The sequence below is a fragment of the Pristiophorus japonicus genome, chromosome 12 (assembly GCF_044704955.1).
Source record: "Pristiophorus japonicus isolate sPriJap1 chromosome 12, sPriJap1.hap1, whole genome shotgun sequence".
NCBI lineage: Eukaryota > Metazoa > Chordata > Chondrichthyes > Pristiophoridae > Pristiophorus > Pristiophorus japonicus.
This window is the reverse complement of record NC_091988.1, coordinates 51915906-51937000: the sequence shown is the minus strand read 5'-3', so window position 1 is coordinate 51937000 and position 21095 is coordinate 51915906. Positions and strand designations below refer to the sequence as shown.

Sequence of the window (21095 nt, the reverse complement as noted above, 5' to 3'; positions counted from 1 at the left end):
GGATCTTCGGTTCCATTACTTGGCTTTATTGGTTGTAGATTTACTATTGGGCAGTTTTACCTAAACACAAAGGTGAACTGCTAATAACTTCAGTGGAGAAGAATTAAACTTGAGATCAGAACAGGCTAATCTCTCTCCTTCCACTTTGTTAAATCATTTCCTTATCTTCCAGAGTTAGCAACATAATCATGTGCATATTTTTCCTGGTGGATCTTTGAGATCTATCTAGAATTTATGGCATATTGTGGCAAAATGGTCTTGGTACCTAGCAGCTATCTGTAAGTGTGGAAAATGAACCATGTCACTGATTATTACGACTCCATTATACAACAGCTGTAAGCGGAGTCCCTGTTGGATTTTTCTGGTTTTGATCCTTTTCTACGTAGAATATGGATTTATTTGGTGCCAAAGTTCTGATATTGACACCAAGTCAAACTGGAGCCAGCATCACATCCTTTGCACAGCAGTTGTCCTGATGCTGGCAAAAGGCCTGTTCACTTCACTTTGTATACATTTTTATTGTTGCAATGAGGGTAAATACAGGCTTATGCCATAATGTTGGGGAAACTGGTTCCAGTGGGAGCCAAAGTTATATGAGAGGAAAAAGTAAGACATGGCACCAGACCAGTATCGCAATTAGTGACATGATCAATTAAATTTTCAGTATTTCAGAGGTAATGTAGGCATTTCATGGACAATGGAAAGATAGAACGGAAACTACAAACAAAAATTATTAGATCCTTGGACTAGTTTGAAATGCTAACTAATGCACAAACATAAAATAGTTTTATAGATTAACTACCATACAGTTGCAGAATTGTTAGTCACTAGTCCCTTACAAAAAAATGGGGACCAATTTCTGTTTATAAAGAATGGGTTTACTGGTGGTAATTTTAACACCCAAAAGGGGGTGGGTTTAGGTCAAGTGGGAGGTTAGAATGTTAAAAATGTGAAACAGGAATCCAACTCGCTGACTTCCGGTAATAACAGAGGCAGGACGAGGGGTGATCAATCTGCTCTCAGGAGGCAGGTCGGTCATTGAAACCTTTTAAGGAGGCTACGTGCTTCTATTTTTAACCCATATTGGCCAGGTTTCCTGGGCCTCGGAAACCCTGCAGGTAAAGGGAGGCAAGAAGGGCTGGATCCATAAGGTGAGCACGCAGGAGCAGAAGTGTTTCTTCCAGGCCCATCCAGCTAAACCTGTAAACACCCGCCACCGCCGTAATTACCGACAACCCCCATCACCAAACCCGATCTCCAACTCTTCCCCAACACGCCCATCTCTCTCCCCAATCTCTGACTCACCCGTCCGATCTCTCTCCCCCGACCCCGTCGCGATCACGCAAGTTCCCCAATCGCACTCTACCCATTCCCCCAACAACCACGAAACTTACCTGATCTTCGGCTGTGGCCTTTTCTGGAGAACTTCACCGCCCGACAGGCAGCCAAGGCTGTCAATCAATCTGGCTTTCGAGTGGGGAATGTGTTTAAAAAAGAAACACGCACGCTCTGGAGTTAAAACTCCATGACTTTTGGAGAAACCCGCCCTTCCAGGTTTCCTGACCATGACTCCTCCCTCCCGCTTCAAAACTCCTCCACAGGGAATATCGGGGCCACTATTTCATTACACATAGAGCACAGAAAAAATTTCCACCCATACACAATCACGGAACAGAGAGAAACAGCCCTGATGTTGATTAATTTAGATTTGAAAGCCCCACAAGTTCACAATGTATGCCCAACACAAGGACAATCAAATACAATCCAGCTGCCTTACCTTGGTCATCAGGTGCTTATCTATCACAAGACCACCCTGATAACCAGATAGAATTAAAAAGAAAAGACATAAACACTTGCAGCCAGGCCTGGCCACCAATATCCAGCATGATGGAGGTGACACAATAAAAATGGCATTGTGTCTGGGTAAAAGGATAAAATCCATCTCCCGTGGATAAAAATGCCTGATTGGCCACTGAAAGCATTTTATTATCAAAAAGGAACAGATAGCACTCTATCAGAAATGTCTTGATTGGGATTCACACTGATCTCTAATCTTAGGTACATGCTCAAAATACCTTATTTCTAATCTTGATGACAGTTACCATATTAAGTAAATCTTTACTGATAATAGTGAAAAGTTCTTATATCAGTAAGATGATTAACCTTATGTTACTGCGAAATAATGGAATTCTGAAGCCACAGCTACTCGAAGTAGTACTGAATATTGTTGTACAAGTTATTCTAAACTACTCTCCTTAGATAAAAGTACTGGTTATCCTTGTGTTAATTTCTGTCTGTGACCATTGTTGATGTGCAGGGACAAACCATCTGCGTAAGCACATGAGAATGAGAGGATTTAGTAGTACTGCAGCCTCCCCCCCCCGCCAGTACTCATGGTCAATCTGTCTACTGTCATTAATCTTCTACCAGTTTGAGGCGCGTGGCTCGACTCAGGAATTAGAACAAGAACATTGGTTGCATTGAAGCGAGAAACTACTTCTGAAAATGGTTAATCTGTGGCTTGCGTGTTCTGAGGGTGGTGTGGAGAAATCTGTGAGTGATGAGGAACTTCTGATAAAGAAATGGATTAAATTATCTAAACAAGATGTCAAGCAGAAGGTTTCCACTGGAATAAACACACAAAGCCTTTAATGCTTCACGCGTTCTATGAAGTCAAACACTGCCAAATTAAATTAAGCTACAGATCCCTTGGAAACACATTGATGCCAGAAAGTATGACTCTGGTCAAAACTATAAGGCTAGAAAAGAATATATCATATGACTACACAGCCAGAGCAGGCTATGTTTTGAATACAAGCAAATCTGAATGGCCAGAACAGAACTTTGCAATTGGGATGGGTCAGTGTGTATTCTGAGGATGGTGGTGTCTTGCTAATGTTTGGAGAGGATTGTTATTGTGTATGATCACAAGGATGTGAATAGATGAAAGAAACCATTTGGCCCATCTGGCATAACCTTCAATAAAAACCTACTATCCCACCATCACAGTTTCCAACAGCTTTCCAATACTAAGTCACATCTTGGTCTCCATCACTACTCCTTTGGCATCTTCCCCCTTCCTCAAACACCTCATCCCATTTCAGCCCTCTTGCATTTCCTTTAAAATCCTTATCCACTTCCTCCAAAGTACCACCCAGAGTTTTTCCTATTCTTCCTTCCCTGAGCCTCTACACCAAGCTACTCCTCAGCACAGCATTTTCAATCTCCATCTCAAATCCCCTTACAATCTCTCCTGCAAATTCACTGTTCTGCTGTCCTCCTTAAACCACTCCTTCCGTACAAACTTTCCTCCTCATATATACGACCACTCTTTCGACCCTGCCGTCTTCCATGGCCTCTCTACTCCCTTGGTCCCATTAATGACATCGCCATCTCTGACCACTTCCTTGCATCACTTCGCATCTACTTCCTAGCCTCTTTCAACCACACTTCGTAAGGCATCTGGTCTTGGAAAAACTTTCAAGTCACTTACAACTGTGCTCTTGAACACCCAACTATCTACCCTTTGGCCCTCATTAGCCATGACACCTATTTAGCTCTTGATTTGTTTAACAAGCCTCTCATCTCTACCCTTGGTGCTTTTATCCCCAGCAAAATCTTCATCTCCCATCACAATCATTCCATTGATATGGCCCCCCCATCTTCTTTCATGTCCGAAAGGCACAAACTTGAGCATAACTGGCGCACAACTAACTCAGCCATCCATCACCAGATCTGATTCAACCAAATCCTCCACTGCCCCTGTGCCATCAGACCACCATCCCAAGGGCATCAGGGATGGGCAATAAATACTCCCCTTACCAGCGACGGCTACATCCCAAAAATGAAAAAGATTGCTTGTCCCAACATCCATTCTTGGATGGGCTGTAAGTTCCTCCAGCTAGACATTAGGAAGACCAAAGTTATTGTCTCCAGGACCCCAGCTCAACTCTGTACCCCAGTCACCGGCTCCAAGCCCTACCTCAAGCCACTTTCTTGGGCTAAACCAGCCTGCCGGAAATCTCCGTGCCTTGTTATACTCCAAGGTGAGTTTCCAATCCTGAGTTGAGCTTTCAACCTAATATCATCTCTATCATAAAGACTGTCTACTTCCACCCCTGCTACATAATATGCCACCACCTCTATCTGGGCTCATCCGCTGCTGAAATGCTCATCCATACCATTGTCACCTCCAGACTCAACAATTACTATATTACAACAGTGACTGACCTTCAAAAGTACTTTACTGGCTACGAAACACTTTGGGATGTCCTGAGGTCATGAAAGGCACTATATAAATCTTATTATTCCATGCTCTCCTGGCCGGTTCTCATCCTCTACCCTCCATGCAACTTCACTCCTCCAAAAATCTATTGTTCGTATCCTATCCCGCATCAAGTCCTACTCACCCATCACCGCTGTCCTCCTTGACCCGCGTTGGCTCCTGGTCTCCAACACCTCCAATTTATAATTCACATCCTTCAGTTTAAATCCCTCTATAGCCTCACCCTTCTCTAACTCCTTAGAAACATAACAGTTGAATCACAAACAGATGTAATCTATAGTAACATATGGGACAATTTAAAATACAGTAAAAGACAAATGTTTTGGTTATATTTTAAGCAGACTAGGGGTGAAATTGGTCAACTTTAATGGAAATGACATTTGGGCGGGGTGTACAAGAGGCAGCTGATTTGCTATCAGCCCGTTCGGCGGTACCGGCAGTGACCAATTTCACCCTCACTTTGTACAAAGCTTGTGAAAATTGCAGCTTGTTTATTTTAAATCGGTTAATATCTCATTGAAGTAGATCAGAATATTGTTCATTAATATCACCAACAGTAACTTTCGGGCTTGTATGTCAGTTATGTTCCAGAGATATGCGAAGTGGAGTGAAAACACAAGGTAAAAAGAGACAAAAAGGGAGAGAGAAGGTGAATCAAAGGGAGAAAAGAAAGGAGAGTTGAAGTGAGAAAAGGAACAGCCATGAAAAAGAGGCAAGATAAGCAGAGTTAATGTGGAGCTGCAAGTCATGTGTTCAAGGGAAGGTTAGACAGAAGGTAAGATGAGGAAATAAAGTTAGAAATGCCACAAAGTTGTGCCACTATTTACAATAGTTAGAGAGTTTAATTTTTAGATTTATATGTACACACTACAATCAGGGGCGGATTAACCATGGGGCGGATGGGGCTGCTGCCCCAAGCCCACCAAAGAACATAGGCCCACCAAATAAATGTAGGAAAAAAAATATAAGGCCTCCCAAATAAGCTGAATAGAATAGACAATAAGAGAGGAAAAACAAGACCGAGGAAAATAAATTCACTAGTTTATGTCTATATACAGAAATACCTATAATACACTAATGTACCTATATATACACAACAGAATATGTACTAGCCTCTTTTATTTCACATGTTATTGAGATAAATTTACATATATGTATAGGAATCTAGTATTGCAATGTTACCAGAATACAGAATATATGCTTTAATTGTTGAATATACTGGCCTACGTTTTCATACTCAGAATCAGAAGTGTAATGTAATGAACATGAACAAACAAACATAGGCCCATTTTGATCAGTTTGCCCCAGGCCCATCAGGCCCTTAATCCAGCCCTGACTGCAATATAAGTCTGGGTGGTGGGGGGGAATGTTTTACAAGAAGAATCTGAGGTGGCCAGGCTTCGGATTAAAGGTACTTCCAAGAAAATGGGGACAGAATGTCCCTGAAGAGTAAAAGATTAAAAAGATTAGTGTCTGAGGGCACTGTTGACATAGTAATTGTAGAAACATTCATTAAGTGATTGTTAAGCAGATTGAGGGAAGAGTAATTATAGAAACATTCATTAAGTCAACAGCAAATCTAATATTTACAGTTAGTTTTCACCATTAACTAGGATTTATTTTAGTTTTTCTCAGTATCAATGTTGAACACACACTGTTCACAGCCTCCAAATGTCAAGAACTGAAGTTCAGCAATGGAATCTGCAAACATTCCTGGAGTGAGGTACTCTTGAAATAATCTTTGTACGTTTTTGGAATTGTGCAGCTACGTGCTTTTCCCTTTGCAAAGTAGATAAATGTACAGAAATAAACTGGAATGGTCTAACCCCATGAACTGTCTGATAAAACTGTTATCAGAAAGTATGTGGAGTCCTGTTGAAAACAATGTTATCTTGTTTTAGAACATGAATTGTGTCTGATAGTGATGACTGTCTAGCTCTTTTTTATCTCCTTCAATGAAACTTGATTAGCCCAGAGAAAAAGAATTCTCAATGACGACACCAAATCTGAATTTGGAATGCTTCAGCTCTGGTTGATAGGTATGGAGGAGCTGACACTTCTAAGTGAACAGCATCCTAAAGAGACACAGCACTGTAGTGTTACTTAATAAAAGAATTGCAGCGCCATTTAGAAAAGACTTGCATTTATATAGCATCTTTCACGACCACTGGACATCTCAATGCGCTTTACAAAGAATTACGTTTTTTTTGGTCACTGTTGTAATGTGGGAAATACGGCAGCCAGTTTGCGCACAGCAGACTCCCACAAACAGAAATGTGATAATGACCAGATAATCTGTTTTTGTAATATTGATTGAGGGATAAATATTGACCAGGATACCGGAGATAACTCTGCTCTTCTTCGAAATAGTACCATGGGATCTTTCACATCCACCTGAGAGCGAGCAGCCAGGGCCTCGGTTTAATGTCTCATCTGAAAGACAGCACCTCAGGCAGTGTAGCACTCCCTCAGCACTGGACTGGAGTGCTAGCAATAGAGAATAAAGCAGTAACTTTTGTGCAAGGGGTATAAAGAACTCACACCCTGACACATCAGTGAGGTTGATTTCCTCTGGTCACTGTGCTGGCATTGTAAAAGAAATTGAGCAAGATTTCCTATTTCAAGGAAATTCATAAAGGCATTCAGAAATTTCACTGGAAATACCAGAGGAAATATTCACAAATTTGATTATGATGCCACCACACTGAGTGACCAGAAGATCTCATCCCCACAAGTATGCACAAGTGTGTAAGTATTTGCATAGTTTACCTGTGAAAACACGAATGTGCTGGGGCATGGGAAGCATTAACACACCAGCTGTGTACAATGGAAACATGCACCTATAAAGGGTGATCCTTGACTCTCAGCAGGTATCCATGCTCACAGCATGGGTCAGAGATAGGGCAACACTGTCGCCTCAATTCTCCAATCTATACTCCTCCACTGGAATCACCTCTAATAAGCTGCACAGAGAAGCAATTCTAAACCAAGTACCTCCCTTCTTCATGTACAAGCTTTGTTTATTCGGAGGGTCTGAAATAAAAGTTTACGTTAATCCAAGCGCTTATCCTTAGTATGTACTTGCTCTAATTTTCGCGTGATGATTTTGAATTGAAATTTCTATCAGTATCTTATTTGGGTTCATATGAGTTACTTCAAATTCTTGTTCACAGGTAGCTATTAAATCTGTCCGAAAAGATAAGGTTCAAGAGGAACTGGATCGGATCCACATCCAGCGAGAGATGGAGATCATGTCATCGCTTAATCACCCCAATATCATACGCATTTATGAAGGTGAGTGCCATCATAACTTAAAGGTTATGAAAGTGCCACACATGTGGCAAATATTATACACACTGGGCATTATTCAACCTATAGTCTGCCATATTACTACCCAGGCTGTGAACGTGACAATTATCCCTAGAGTGTGAGCATCTGTCAGTGGACCGGAGAGAAATAACAATGTAGATTTTAACTTTTAGCTGGGGCTAAAAACGGTTGGTAACAGATTGGCTGCCCACTCTACACCCGGGAAAGAAAAATCGGGCAGAGTGAATGATTGATGGCCGATCTGCTGCCGCCCGTTTTCTGCACCCGTCAAAAATTCAAATCAGCCCTATAGCTTAAGCGCCAGTCAGTGGGACTGAGAGATATTACTCTCAACATGTGGACTGGGCTACATTAATAGGGGCCGAAATTGCCTCTTTGCGCAAGGCCCGATAGTGCCTCTGGCTGGCGCGAACGGGGTGATAAGTGGTTTGCATGGCAGCGGAAGCGACCCGGTCGGAATTGCCCCTGGGATGCCATGGGTGAAAACGGCATTGCACTGTGCCCTGTATTTGGCACCCTGGGCAGTGGCGCATACGACGATGTCATCGCCGTGCGCTTAGACTCTTTATTGCCCCGCGCCGACTCCTTTGCACCCCGCAGGGGAAATTGCCCCATGGGAGCGCAGCCAGCGACGGGCGATGCCACCGACAGCTTTACGGGCACACCTGGGGCACTGCGGCCTTCCTTAAAGGGGAGGGCCTAGTGCCGCGGCCGCCATCTTAATTTGTCTGCTCAACAATGACAGCCGCTGGTTCAGCCGGGCAGCCAATAGGCAGTCCGGCACCCTCTCTTGTGTACCGGGTTGCAGGCCCGGCCGAAACCCTCCCTGGTCGCCCAGTGGCATCGCGGAGCCGACCCTAGGCTTCGCAGCGTCCCTCCCCTTTAAAAGAGGGGGAGGGTGCTGCAACCCATCAGCGTCGCGCTGACTCGGATGTCGCTGCGCTCCCACCTCCCTTGCACCCAGAGAGCGCTAGCATCATTTTTGCAACTTCAAGTGCCCAATTCCAGGGCTCCTGCGTGCTGCTACCGCCAGGTGATTAATAATCGGATAATTCAAATTATGCGCCCCAAACCCAGAGCGGGGAAATTTCGCCCCCTTACTCTCTACCTGTGAGTTTGAAAGATACAATATAACTTCTACCTATGAGGTGAGGGGATACAGTATTACTCTGTACCCGTGGGTAGAGGGAAATAATTTGGCTCCTAAGCTTGAATCCTTTGTTGTGCTTATTGCACATGCCCGTAGAAATGAACATGGAGCTCAAATTCAAGATCTAGTACATGGCTTCAGTGATAAAACATAATGTTCCAGATTCAATGACCGTTTCATGTGTTTTTTTTTCCTGCAGTGTTTGAAAATAAGGATAAAATTATCATTGTGATGGACTACTGCAGTAATGGTGAACTGTACGATTATGTAAATGAGCATCATAGACTGTCTGAAAATGAAGCACGCAAAGCTTTCAGGCAAATCGTCTCAGCAATTCACTACTGCCATAAGGTAAAAAAAAATCCCATCCTATTTTTGGTAGGAAATTTCTGGGTGTCGTGCCCAGACATACCACTTACCAATGCCACTACATTAATAAATCCTTACATATTAATAATATTACTGCCCAGAAGGATTGATGGGAGCAGTGGAGGGTGGAGGGGGGAGGGATGAGGGAAACTGACTGTATATAAATTCTAAATTGCTAACAAGATTACTCAATAGCAATGAAATGGTCCCACTTGTCTGGTCTCTCTCCTCTCTCACCACCAAAATAGAGATATCTGCATAGTGCTCCACATAATAACACCCCACCCTTAAATATAAACGCACCTAGATCTATATGTACATCCATAAATACAGATATTACAATCAAGGCAACAATTAGCACACCCACAGCAAATCCTGCAGTCACCATAAACAGCAATGAGTACAGCCTTAAACACGACAATGTAATTGCACTCACAGCAACATGTAGCAGCAATGTGTACAGCCACAAACACACACAGCAGTATAAATTGTAAATACACATATTGCAATTTGTATAATAATTATGTACATATTGCTGTATGATCATACACATATGCACACATTGTGGGAGTAACTTCACTTCATGGACTGCAGCAGTTCAAGAAGGCAGTTCACCACCACCTTCTCAAGGGCAATTAGGGATGGGCAATAAATGCTGGGCTTGCCAGCGATGCCCAGATCCCATGAATGAATTAAAAAAAACACAAACAGCAGAGTAAATCGTAAACACAACAGCAGAAATACACAAAAGATTTCGAGCCAGAATATGAAAATGTCAGTAAAATGAGTGCCGATCAAATACTTCAAATAAACAGTGACAGCAGGCCGCATTTATTTAATGATTTGCTCCTGTGCTCAAACTGTTTTTATTGCATTACATTAACACTGCAGAGCACGTTTTCTGGATGGTACTAGTACTATTAATTTTAATAAAATAAAGACTTGCATTTTGATGGTACTTTATATATCAAGACTTTCCAAAGCATTTCATACCAATGAAGCACTTTTGAAGTTTAGTCACTGGTGTTATGTAAGTAAATATATGTCAAGTAATTGTGAGCAGTGTGATCTTCCAATACGTGCAGGCAATAGATGAGGCTTCTTGTCAGTGGTGAACATTCATAAAATTGTCCCTAGATTTATTCTTGCCATTTGTTACTTTGCAGTGTTTCTCCAAATGTTTTATAACAGATACCCGCAGAGATTCAAGCTTGTACAGGTGCACAAGTCATTGGAAAATGAAGTTTTACAGATTGACTAAACTTGCATTTATAATACAAATTATTGTTCAACATGAAAGAGCATTTTTGGATAACACATCTGTCCCAAAGAAAGGAAGAAGATATTGGTTTAACAGGATTACTGTGCTCACTGAAGCTCTTCACCTCACTTAAAATCAGTGTTGTTTACAGACAGAACAATATCCTGAATTTAAATAGACATGATTAAATCCACTGATAGAGATAAAGATGATTTAACATGATTAAAGGCCAATTCATATTCCTCAGAAAAAAAATTCAGAAATGTTACTAAAATGAATTGCTGATTTTGTACAAATTTACACAAAGGACTAAGTCCAGCATTTTTGCTTTGTGGCTATTCTGACACATCGTATGGTTCCTTATATTCCGAAGATTCTATTTCTTCTTTTAGTTGGACAAAAAGGGGATCAGCGACTGATCCTGGATTGGGGGTGGGAAGGGAATTTGGTGATCTTGGAGGCAGGAAGCAGGTAAGCTTGGTGGGCTGGGAGGAAGCACTCCAGCTCCTCCTGGCCCACAAGTAGTGCTGGAAAGGTGCTTACCTGTTTCACATACGGGATCCTGAGCTTCATAAATAGAGACATAATGTACAAAAGCAACAAAGTTATGATGAACCTTTATAAAACACTGTTTCAGCCTCAACTGGAATACTGTGTCCAATTCACAGTTTAGGAAGGATGTGAAGGCCTTAGAGAGAGTGCAGAAAAGATTTATAAGAATGGTTCCAATGATGAGGGACTTCAGTTATGTGGAGAGACTGGAGAAGCTGAAGTTATTCTCCTTAAAGCAGAGAAGATTGAGAGGAGATTTGATAAAGGTATTCAAAATCATGAGGTGTCTAGACAGAGTAGATAGAGAGAAATTGTTCTTATTGGCAGAAGGGTTGAGAACCAGAGGACACAGATTTAAGGTGATTCGCAGAAGAACCAAAGGCGACATGAAGTAAAACTGTTTTACGTAGCGAGTGGTTAGGATCTGGAATGCACTGTCTGAATGGGTGGTGGAGGCAGATTCAATTGTAGCTTTCAAAAGGGAATTGGCTAAGTACCTGAAGGAAATAAATTTTCAGGGCTATGGGAAAAAGGTGGGAGAGAGTGGGACTAGCTGAAGAGCTCTTGCAGAGAGCCGACACAAGCTTGATAGGCTGAATGGCTTCTTTCTGTGCTGTAACCATTCTATTTTATGATTCTTTTTCTACACAGAAAGGAATTGTGCACCGTGACTTGAAACTGGAGAACATTCTCCTGGATGAAAACTTTAATGTGAAGGTTCGATTTTTTTCTATCCTCTTTTTTTGTATTGTTGATTGAAATCCCTTCAGAACACATTTTTGTACATGTACTGGATTGAGACTTTCCAGTATGCATTACAATAAATACTTGGTTTTTACTCTCAATTACGGAGTAGAATATAATTCCGAGATAAAGACACCTATTACATTGCACAAATCCCTAATTATGGAGGAGACTTTATTCCTGTGTCTAGGCTGGTTTTCAACCCAGGTTGCAGAGGTGAAAGGACAATAATGCAACACATTGCAGAAAGAGCAATTAATTCATCTCCTGTTGCCTAAAGTAATTTTAAATTCCAAGTTATGAATGTCAATATTCTAATTAGGGATCCTAGTAAATTAAATATCTATCTCACGTTCACTAACTCTCACAGAACTACCACGAGCAAATAATCATGGATACTAGCATGTAACTGAAGACTTACAGCACCCAAGTAAATCCCTTCCCCATGAAATCAGTTTCGAAACTAAATAAGAACAAAGCCATAAGAGGAGAGCTGTGAGGTCACAGTGACATTATAGCCATAACTGTCAGCAGTAAAAAATCTAACGGCTTAAACACACAACCACAGAAGCTTCACAACCCACAGAAAATTAAACTGTGCATTGAACAATAATGTTTCCCTGTGGTGTAATCACGGCATCTGGAAAACTAACAAATCTAGTTTAGACTCGCACATACCTTTCTGAGAGTCTGTGGAGCTAATTGCTATCGACACGTTCCCAAATCTTGTACGGTTTCGGCAGCAAAGAATTGGACGATTTTGGCTTCTTTCATTGTTGATGTTTTTTGGTCTATACTAATTCACCAAACCACTTTTCTATCTATTAAAGGCTACTCTTTGCTTCAGTATTTCTTTGATATAATTAAACATTTTCAGGTAATCTGGCAGGATCTTATTTGTGGAGGTTATTGCATTTAATAACCAAGCTACTGCCTCTTATGTGTTTATTCTATTTGTGCGAATAGGTGTTTCAAATTATTGCTGTCTTTCTGGTTACCATTTTCTCCCTCCTCCATGAGCACATCCGGTTCCCTTTCTGTAAGATTTGGGGGCCACAATTCCCCTGTTGTGCACCAGGAGGTGCTAACTGGCCGTGGGTGTATTTTCGCCTGGAGGTTGGGCGGGGGGGGGTGGGCGCTCCGGCAAAATTGCGCGAGAGTTAGCGGAGGCGCGAATCCATTAGCGCCTTGCCTCGCCCCGCTGGTAGCGCCTTGGGCCGCTGCACCAGTGATGATGATGTCATTGTGCGCGGTGACCCCTTTTCGCCCCGCAGAGGAAATTGGCTAGATGCCTGAGCCAGCCTCGCGGGTCACGAACTGGGCCACACACCCATCATGGGACGAAAGTTAAAGGGGAGGTGCTGTGCGACGGCAATTTTATTTCTTCCCGACTAAGCGGTCAGGCCGCTGTGCCACGTTGTCGCGGGTTCCAGGCCGTACTCTGTTTCAATGCCGGGCTGTGGCCATGGCACCCCTAACCCTGGTGGCCCAGAGGAGGCCATCAAAGGGCTTGAAGAGCTTGCAGCCTCCCTCCCCTTTAACGGAAGGGGAGGGGCACTGAAACGCATCAGCACTACATGGAGAGGCCATGTAGTGTTATGCGATGCTCCCGGGTAGTGCCCCCAATCCCAAAAGAAAGTGGAATGTGCAACATTGTGCTCCACTTCCTGTGAGGGGCGGTAACCGTAATTTCGCTTCTGGGTCAGGACTTCTGTGCTGGGCGCAGTATGTCCAGCCCCAGAGTGGTTACTGCCTTCAACCGGGACAATAGCCAATTTTGACCCCTTGGTTTCATTATTGTAATATCCAATTTTCCAACCAGATTACTAGTGGAGATCTTTTGAACATGGAGCGGAGGGGAAGGAGAGGCAAAGATCTAACTTCCAAATCACTATGAAAGTCAAATGTAATAAATTACACTATTATATGATTTTATATTTTAAATACTGATAGCAGAAAACAATTACCACTGATATAAACATTTCTATCATATAAAAAGGTGGATAATTCAGCAAAAGAACACCGTGAATTTAATACTCAAAACTGAGTGAAAATCTGCACAAACTGTACGATTAATTCTTAATATTTTAAGGAAGGTCAGGAAGGAAGCAAATAAAAATTGTTAGAAAATATAAGGTTGTGCCACACATAACATTGGTATTTTACTTTGAAGAGTAGACATTTTATTTAAAATTTTAAACGGTGGCAGAATGTTTAATATATCTCTGTATAAAAGGTATTTGTAAGAGGATCCAATTTAAAGTTGGGCAATATTTAATCTCTAATTTTCATCAATGAGTTTAACTGATTGAAACATGTACAAAAAATTCTAAGTTAGCTTCAACACTTCTCTAAATAATTCAAAAATAGCTAAGTATGCGATGCCTTATTCGGCAAGAATTTCAGGACTTAAATAAGAAGTGGAATTTAAAGAATGCCAATCTTCCAAATATCCATTCTCTTGTTAAAATTCACAATGTGCACCTCAGCAATAAGAATTCTTCTACCTTTACTTACACAACATTCTCACTCACTCACACAAACACATTCAAGTGTCCCTGTCATACCAAGATGAGAGAGGAATAAAAGTTTTATAAACTGCCCCCAAAATTCCATGTCATTTTGAATGCTTCTTGGATGTTGCGCAACTCCTAAATCACTAGTGCAAATTCTGCACAGTCTTGTTCATGGGGGGTTTTAAATAAAAAAGATGGAATGCTGCTGGAAATAGTGCAGACTTTTTCATCATGTTGTACTGTAACTCCGTGTTATATAGCTGCATTTGCAATATAGCCATGTAGAAACTTGATACAGTTGGATCAGTGTAACATTGGGCTTTAAAATCAGAGAATCTCCAATGCAGTCAATGGAACTGAGTATCAGATGCTGCGTATAACTGGCAACAGATCTGCTACTGCCCGAGATGTATTTCTAGGCCATTATATTAAAAAATCTGACATAGTATAGAATCTTTCTTTCGCATAGCCAATGGGATATTAAATAATCATCATCATCATCATAGGCAGTCCCTCGGCATCGAGGAAGACTTACTTCCACTCTTAAAATGAGTCCTTAGGTGGCTGAACAGTCCAATATGAGAACCATAGTCCCTGTCACAGGTGGGACAGATGGTCGTTGAGGGAAGAGGTGGGAGGGACTGGTTTGCCGCATGCTCTTTCCGCTGCCTGCGCTTGATTTCTGCATGCTCTCGGCGATGAGACTCAAGGTGCTCCGCGCCCTCCCGGATGCACTTACTCCACTTAGAGCAGTCTTTGGCCAGGGACTCCCAGGTGTCAGTGGGGATGTTGAATTTTTTCAGGGAGGCTATGAGGGTGTCCCTGTAACATTTCCTCTGCCCACCTTTGGCTTGCCGTGAAGGAGTTCAGAGTAGAGCGCTTGCTTTGGGAGTCTCGTGTTTGGCATGCGAACGATGTTGCCTGCCCAGCGGAGATAATCAACTGTGGTCAGTGCTTCAATGCTGGGGATGTTGGCCTGGTCGAGGACGCTAATGTTGGTGTGTCTGCCCTCCCAGGGGATTTGTAGGATCTTGCGGAAGCATAGTTGGTGGTATTTCTCCAGCGACTTGAGGTGTCTACTGTACATGGTCCATGTCTTTGAGCCATACACGAGGGCGGGTATTACTACAGCCCTGTAGACCATGAGCTTGGTGGCAGCTTTGAGAGCCTGGTCTTCAAACACTCTTTTCCTCAGGCGGCCGAAGGCTGCACTGGAAGCGGTGTCGAATCTCGTCGTCAATGTCTGCCCTTGTTGATAAGAGGCTCCCGAGGTTTTGGAAATGGTCCATGTTGTCCAGGGCTGCGCCGTGGATCTTGACGACTGGGGGACAGTGCTGTGCGGCGGGGACAGGCTGGTGGAGGACCTTTGTCTTACGGATGTTTAGCATAAGGCCCATGCTTTCATATGCCTCAGTAAATACATCGACTATGTCCTAGAGTTCAGCCTCTGTATGTGTGCAGACGCAGACGTCGTCCGCGTACTGTAGCTCGACGACAGAGATTGGGGTAGTCTTAGACCTGGCCTGGAGTCGGCGAAGGTTGAACAGGTTTCCGCTGGTTCTGTACTTTAGTTCCACTCCAGCGGGGAATTTGTTGACTGTGAGGTGGAGCTTGGCTGCAAGGAAGATTGAGAAGAGGGTTGGAGCGATGACGCAGCCCTGTTTGACCCTGGTCCGGACATGGATTGGGTCTGTAATGGATCCGTTGGTAAGGATCACGGTCTGCATGTCGTCGTGGAGTAGGCGAAGAATGATGATGAACTTTTTGGGGCATCCGAAACAGAGGAGGACGCTCCATAGGCCCTCGCGGTTGACAGTGTCAAAGGCCTTTGTAAGGTCGAAGAAGGCCATGGTGTTGTTATCTGCATTTTTCCTGCAGCTGTCGCGCTGCAAAAATCATGTCTGTTGTGCCTCGTAGGAGACGAAATCCACATTGTGACTCTGGGAGGAGCTCCTCAACCACAGGGAGAAGACAGTTGAGGAGGACTCTTGCGACGACTTTCCCAGTGGCTGAAAGCAGGGAGATTCCTCTATAGTTGCCGCAGCGGACTTGTCCCATTTTTTAAAGATAGTCACGATCACTCCAGATGGGAGAGATGAGGTCATGTATTCACGTCAGCAGTGCCTCTTCGCCATACTTCAGTGCCTCAGCAAGGATTCCATCCGCTCCCATAGCCTTGTTGTCCTTAAGCTGTCTTATGGCCTTTTCTACCTCGTGCAGTGTTGGGGTTTTACTGAGGTGGTGGCGGGTAACATGCTGCGGGATGGAGTCGAGAACACTATTATCGAGAATATTAAATAACCCCTCTGTGAATCTGAAATGTAAACGAGCAGTTGAATTTACACAGGACTTCATGTAAACCTATTTGCTCATTTTTGTGGGTATTTTTTCAGCTCGCTGACTTTGGCTTGTCGAATTTGTATCACAAGGATCAGCTGCTGGAGACGTACTGTGGAAGCCCTCTTTATGCCTCACCTGAAATAGTGAATGGATTTCCATATCAAGGACCTGAGGTAAGAGAGAGGAATGTGCTGTTAACTGGTATGAGTAATTAGCTGTTTAAAAGCTTTTTCGCAGCCTAACGCTGCTGCAAGACACAATAGTGCACAGCTTCAGAAAACAGTTCTGAATATGACTGTATGCAATCTCAAGTAATAGAATGGAATAAGTCCATAGATTTCTAGTGGACCCACTCTGTGGCTGGGCATGTGGTGGGTCAGGACTTCTGGCTTTTTATTGTTTGCAACCCTAACCCTGGTACACTTACGAGGGTTAGGGGACATTCAAATATTTTGGCTGGGCACTGGGATCATTTACAGTGCAAACAAGGGTGCTTGCCTCAGATAGACAGCATACAGTTTACTGTGGCACCACAGCATAAATCGATCCTCAATTAAAAGGTTGCCAGTTTAAAAAAAATACGGGCAACTGGCCATTTACACTTAACGTAAGAACATAAGAAATAGGAGCAGGAGTAAGCCATTTAATAAGATCATGGCTGATCTGATCCTGGGCTCAGCTCCACTTCCTTGCCCACTCCCCATAACCCTTCACTCCCTTATCCTTCAAAAATCTGTCTATCTCCACCTTAAATATATTCAATAACCCAGCCTCCACAGCTCTCTTGGGCATAGAATTCCACAGATTTACAACCCTCTGAGAGAAAAAATGTCTCATCTCAGTTCTTAATGGGCAACCCCTTATTCTTAACCTATGCTTCCTAGTTCTAGATTCCCCCACAAATGGAAACATCCTCTCTGCATCTATCTTGTCGAGCTCAGAATCTTATGTTTCAATAAGATCACCTCTTATTCTTCTAAACTCCAATGAGTATAGGCCCAAACTGCTCAACCTATCTTCATAAGTCAACCCCCTCATCTCCGGAATCAACTTAGTGAACCTTCTCTGAACAGTCTCCAATGCAAGTATATCCTTCCTTAAATACGGAGACCAAAACTGTACAATTGTAGCAGGATTTCTCTGCTTTTATACTCTATCCCCCTTGCAATAAAGGCCAACATTCCATTTGCCTTCCTGATTACTTGATGTACCTGCATACTAACTTTTCATGCACAAGGACCCCCAGGTCCCTCTGTAGTGCAGCATTTTGTAATCTCTCTCCATTTAAATAATAATTTGCTTTTTTATTTTTCCTGCCAAAGTGGATAACCTCTCACTTCCCCATATTATATTCCATCTGCCAAATTTTTGTCCACTCACTCAGCCTGTCTATATCCCTTTGCAGATTCTTTATGTCTTCCTCACAACTTGCTTTCCCACCTAATTTTGTATCATCAGCAAACTTCGCTACATTACACTTGGTCCCTTCATCCAAGTCATTAATATAGATTGTAAATAATTGTGGCCCCAGCACCGATTCCTGTGGCAGCCCACTATTACCGTTTGCCAATCGGAAAATGAAGTTCTTTAAAATTTAAAATTGAATCCATTAACTTTGTTTAGTTAACACAAAGAAACAAATGTCAGATATTCTCGAAATTAATGTGGTATTTGAGTCAATCTTGTATTTATTATGCTCACTGGATTAATGATCACATATTTTGTTGTGTTAGGTTGATTGCTGGGCCTTGGGAGTTCTGCTATACACACTGGTGTATGGAACAATGCCATTTGGTAGTAGAAATTACAAAACTTTAACACAGCAGATCAGTCGTGGAGAATACAGGAAACCTCCCCATACTTCAGGTATGGAATTATAGAGATTTCAGTAACACATCTCACAAAGTAGCTGCAGACTTCTGCACTCATAAAAATTGCACAGTGGCAAGTTTCTGTGTAAGGGCATGGTGGCCTAGTGCTTATGGTACTGGATTGTAAACTAGAGGAGGACGAAATTCAGCCTCCCAATAATGCCTCTGGCCGCCTGAAAGCGACGGCCGCCGACTTGTGGTGGCTTGGCTGACTCTCGATAAACTCAGCTCGGGGCCTTTTGCAGCGGTGTTGTGATCCGCCCCGCTCCCGAAGATGTGTCTTAAAGACGTCATCAGAGTCGCCCCTGGAGGGAAATTCACCTGCCACTCCTGGCCACTCTGTGCCCCGACAGCTTTTTGTGTCGGGACACTCCTTGTTGGTTGTGGGCGCGGTCACCCTTAAAGGCGAGGTGCGGCCAACTGCCAGGTCGGCCTGACAATTATGCCCCCTGGTTCGGCCCGACCGCCAACAGACAGCCTGGCACCCCCTCTTGGGTGCCAAGCCACTGGCTCGACCGAACCCATCCCTGATGGCCCAGTGGACCTAACTAAAAAAGATACAGAACTCGCAGTGGCTCTCCCCTTTAACTGAAGGGGAGAGACGTTGTGACGTGCCAGCAAGATGACGTCACCAGCCCGGCGCTGATGAGTGACAGCGGTGGAGACTATGTCTCACCCCCACTTTCGCCCCGCTAGTGACGGGCACTCTGCCCCGCCCCCATGATGTGGCCACTTCCGCCTGCTTGGAAACAAAAGTTCGAGGAGCTGAATTTCTCCGGATAGTCCACCACATCCATTGCGGCGGCCAGAATACTTCGAAAACAGAATGTCTGCGCCGTTTCGAGCAGAGGTAAGTTTCGGCCCCGAGGTCTTGAGTTCAAATCTTACCTGATCAACTTGTGGAATTGGATTGAATAAATCTGGTAACCAGAAAATGACAATGAAAGCTACCAGATTGTTGTAAAAACACGTGGTTAATTAATGTCCTTCAGTGAAGGGAACTTGCTATCCCTATGTAGCCTGACCTGCAGTTGATTACAGACCTACATAATGTGGTTGATTCTTTATGCCCTCGAAACAACTAGGGATGGGCAATAAATGCTACTTTGTTGGTATTGCCCATGCCTTAAGAGCGAATTAAAAAATTAAATGGGCTGTAATTTGCAGCCCCTACAGGTGCATACGAGGCGCGCACGCGCCCGTAGGGGCCGCACAAGTTCCGGGTTTTTGCAGTCGAACACACGCGCAAAAACCCGGAACTTGTGATCAGTCAAGAATTTTCTTGACGGATCCATGCAACCCCTGGAAAAGGGCATCTGCGGGCGGAAAGTTGGGCTATTTGTCTAATTTCTGCCCAGCAAATGCCTGTGAAATTCTTACGTCTGGTAAAAGCAGGTGTAAGGCCTGCTTTTACCTGCGTAAGAGTTTTAAAAAAAACATAAAAATAAAATCATTTATACATGAAAAACCCATTGAAACGTAAATTTATTTTTCAAAAAATTGCATTTTTGTTGAAATATTTCATTAAATGCCATTTTTTATTAATTTTAAATATGTAATGTTTTTAAATTCTATTTGCAATGTAGATGTATTTTTGGGGTATTCCCATTCATACTTATGTGGTTTCCATACATACTGAAACCCTATAAGCATGAATGGGGATTCCCTTCTGTCACTCGTTGGGCTGGTCTACGTTATCCCAGGGGCGCTTGCGAACCGCATGCGCTCCTGGGATATGTAGACCTTTACCTGCGAGAACTCTTTAAAAAAGGAGGGAGAGAGAAAGCAGGGAATTATAGACCAGTCAGCCTGACCTCAGTAGTGGGTAAAATGATGGAATCAATTATTAAGGATGTCATAGCAGCGCATTTGGAAAATGCTGACATGATAGGTCCAAGTCAGCATGGATTTGTGAAAGGGAGATCATGCTTGACAAATCTTCTGGAATTTTTTGAGGATGTTTCCAATAAAGTGGACAAAGAAGTACCAGTTGATGTGGTATATTTGGACTTTCAGAAGGCTTTCGACAAGGTCCCACACAGGAGATTAATGTGCAAAGTTAAAGCACATGGGATTGGGGGTAGTGTGCTGACGTGGATTGAGAACTGGTTGTCAGACAGGAAGCAAAGAGTAGGAGTAAATGGGTACTTTTCAGAATGGCAGGCAGTGACTAGTGGGGTACCGCAGGGTTCTGTGCTGGGGCCCCAGTTGTTTACATTGTACATTAATGATTTAGACGAGGGGATTAAATGTAGTATCTCCAAATTTGCGGATGACACTAAGTTGGGTGGCAGTGTGAGCTGCGAGGAGGATGCTATGAGGCTGCAGAGTGACTTGGATAGGTTAGGTGAGTGGGCAAATGCATGGCAGATGAAGTATAATGTGGATAAATGTGAGGTTATCCACTTTGGTGGTAAAAACAGAGAGACAGACTATTATCTGAATCGTGACAGATTAGGAAAAGGGAAGGTGCAACGAGACCTGGGTGTCATGGTACATCAGTCATTGAAGGTTGGCATGCAGGTACAGCAGGTGGTTAAGAAAGCAAATGGCATGTTGGCCTTCATAGCGAGGGGACTTGAGTACAGGGGCAGGGAGGTGTTGCTACAGTTGTACAGGGCTTTGGTGAGGCCACACCTGGAGTATTGTGTACAGTTTTGGTCTCCTAACTTGAGGA

The 21095-nt window shown here is 43.2% G+C and overlaps 1 protein-coding gene across 1 annotated transcript in view; it reads left to right on the top strand.

The window, feature by feature from the left end:
* Window positions 1-21095, top strand: part of LOC139277249 (NUAK family SNF1-like kinase 1) — a 43546-nt gene that overhangs the window by 17097 nt on the left and 5354 nt on the right. Inside the window, exons 2-6 of the mRNA XM_070895455.1 lie at window positions 7459-7579; window positions 8965-9116; window positions 11599-11664; window positions 16601-16720; window positions 18281-18413. Of these exons, the coding sequence (XP_070751556.1) occupies window positions 7459-7579; window positions 8965-9116; window positions 11599-11664; window positions 16601-16720; window positions 18281-18413 (592 nt within the window). The remainder of the gene's footprint in view (window positions 1-7458; window positions 7580-8964; window positions 9117-11598; window positions 11665-16600; window positions 16721-18280; window positions 18414-21095) is intronic.